Here is a 2,714-nt window from a genome sequence, read left to right as displayed (position 1 = left end):
CATGAAGCAAATCTTTACAGAACCAACATATTTACAGTAAATGTTGTTTTATTCACATTGATATTTCATGTTGCTCCTTTTATTCCTGACGAGTCGAAGTCAGAACATTTCAGCTCTGATGTGTTTTTCTCTGGAAGCTCCAGAAGATTTGAATAAAAAGCTGAAAGTGAAGTAAACATGGATGAATGAATCCAGCCTCTAAACCATCCGTCTCCTCAGTGTTATTATATTATAGTCCACTGTGATATGTGTGTGTCCTGACCAGCAGACGTTGATCTGCTCCTCGTGTCTCTGCTCTCCCCTCCAGCCGGCCCCGCGGTCCCACCCTCAGTCTCTCTGCTGCCCCCCTCCTCTGAGCAGCTCTCTGGGGGCTCGGCCACGCTGCTCTGCCTGCTGAGCGGCTACTCTCCTCAGGGAGCCCAGGTGAGCTGGGAGGTGGACGGCACGGCGGTGACAGACGGGGTCCGGAGCAGCTCGGAGGAGGAGAAGAGCGGACGCTACGGCAGCAGCAGCACCTTAAGCCTGAGCCAGGAGAAGTGGATGAAAGGAGAGCAGTACTCCTGCAGGGTGGCCCATCAGGGCCACAGCCAGGTCCAGAGCATCCGGAGGAGCCAGTGTGAGGGCCAGAGAGGCTGAATGAGGCCCAGAGCAGGAGCTCTTAGTGGGAGAGCAGCAGGAGAAACACCTGCTGCTCTCAGCAACAGGAGTCTGGATGAAGGCAAACTAAAGCTTGTGTGACGCTCAACTAAACCGCTGAGAAACGTTCAACAACTTAGACTAATGTGTGAAGCTCAGCAGCTGGATGTGAGTGGGATTCATTTGCTGTGTGTTTTAATAAAGCTTGCTCTGATACATTATAATGGAGAGAGTTTCATTACTGTCATGACAAAGAAGAAGAAACTTGATTTTATCAAGAGTGGCACTTTAAATAATGGTCATTAAGGTCATTTAACAACATGGGAAATAAAAGCAGACAGTTTTACTTTTAAACACTGTTTGCAATATTTGAAACAAAATGTATAGATCTCTGCAGCTATGAAAATCATGTCGGTTCTGGATTGTTCAGATGAGAACAAACAATTTCTGACATTATAAATTATTCAAGATGAAAATTTTATTAAATATTATAGATTTCATCAACATTTTTAAAAAAATGGTGTTCAACTTTAGTTATAGTATCAGATGTTTGTCACTGAGTGAAATATGTTGCATTAAAAACTCATACAGTGATTGTTCCTGTTATAGTTCAGGGAAATGACATCTGACATGTTGATGATATTAATTTATCCCGACACTTTAATTAATCAAACCAATATGCAATCAGTTTGATTACTGATGTTTAATAAATGTTTTGTTCACCTCAAACTGTATGCTGTACTAAGTAGTGTTTTTATAGCAATCAAATACAATTTTCTATGAGACTTCACTCTCACGAGATGTAAAATGATTTCTGATGAACATAAGTCATGCTAATGTCACATATTTAACTCTGAGTTTATTTAAAACTCACTTTAATGTTGATCTTTATTTTCAATAAATAAATACTTTGTTAGTTTCTTCCATTAGCACTACAGAGTGAACTTCACTGGACCGTATCCATGTTCCAGTCTGCAGCAGAAACTCACAGCTGCTGTACAGTCTGTGGTCAGACTGAAGGAGGTTTTTGTACGACTATAAATCACTGTGTGAACACCGGGCCACTATGCACTCCCATACAGTAATAATCTCCAGCATCATCAGCCTGAACTCCACTGACTGTCAGAGTGAACTGAGGCTCTGATCCACTGCTGCTGAAATGACTGGGAGTATCAGATTGACGGCTGCTGATTTTATAAAATAACAGTTTGGGAGGCTGTCCAGGTTTCTGCTGGTACCAACTCAGATCATCATCAACTCCTGCACTGGCTGAGCAGCTCAGAGAGACCGTCTCCCCCAACGCAGCTGACTTCACTGCTGGAGACTGAGTCACAGAGGGATTACCGTCTGATCCTGCAGGATGGAAACAGTAGAAAACATGTGACTGTGTTTCATCTGAGAACAAGTGAAAGCAGAAGCTGGTCGTTCCTCACCTGGCAGCTGAAGCAGCAGCGTGATCAACAGTGGACTCAGAAACATCATAGCTGAGGAAAATCTGACCGTCAGACTGCAGAGGAGCTTCTCTGAGTTTCACTTTAAACTGATCCAGGAGCAGCGAAGCACAGCAACCATTCAAAGCAGCAAACAAACAGACACCTGGTGTGAGAGGAGATGAAAGGTGACTCAGACGCAAAATAGGACAATTAAATATTATTTATTTATTATTTCAGTACATTTTGTAGTTTTACTAATTATTTTATCTCGTTGCATAAACAAAATAAATTCTGTCCATCCTCAACTAAAGGAAAAAGTTTTGGATCACTGTTTCTTTGAAACGGTTTGCAGCTTTATTCAAGTTTGATGATTTAATTGAGATTTAGGTGTGACTCAGTCTGCTTTTGAGTGAAAGTCACTGGATAAATGTGATTCAGTTCACTAAGAAATATAAACAAATGCAACAACCTTGTTTATCAAAAGATTAAAAGATGTTCCTAACATGTAAAAGGTGTTTTTGGTAATATTGTCGCAGTAAGGAAACATTCAAGGGTCCACTAAAGGCCCCTGAACCTCCCTTTGGACACCCTGCCTTCCCTTGTCAGTGATAGTTTGTGTTTCATGAAACATTTGAATCAATGCTG

General features: G+C 41.8%; 2 gene segments (V, D, J or C); one reads left to right on the top strand and one right to left on the bottom strand.

Annotated features, from left to right (window-relative positions):
- Window positions 1–261: 261 nt before the first annotated feature.
- On the top strand, window positions 262–860 carry LOC106944119 (Ig lambda chain C region-like; the record flags this gene model as incomplete). The annotated part of the segment is given in 1 exon segment: window positions 262–860. A coding segment is annotated over 1 exon segment (375 nt), but the record flags the coding sequence as incomplete, so codon positions are not given.
- A 416-nt stretch (window positions 861–1,276) lies between these two features.
- LOC106944120 (Ig kappa chain V region K16-167-like) lies at window positions 1,277–2,266 on the bottom strand. The segment is given in 2 exon segments: window positions 1,277–1,989; window positions 2,070–2,266. Coding segments are annotated over 2 exon segments (360 nt in total).
- Between the last annotated feature and the right edge of the window lie 448 nt (window positions 2,267–2,714).

Source organism: Poecilia latipinna, unplaced genomic scaffold, assembly GCF_001443285.1.
Source record: "Poecilia latipinna isolate Pla-1442-1.1 unplaced genomic scaffold, P_latipinna-1.0 Scaffold6968, whole genome shotgun sequence".
NCBI classification, from domain to species: Eukaryota; Metazoa; Chordata; class Actinopteri; order Cyprinodontiformes; family Poeciliidae; genus Poecilia; species Poecilia latipinna.
This window is presented reverse-complemented; position numbering and strand designations above follow the sequence as displayed.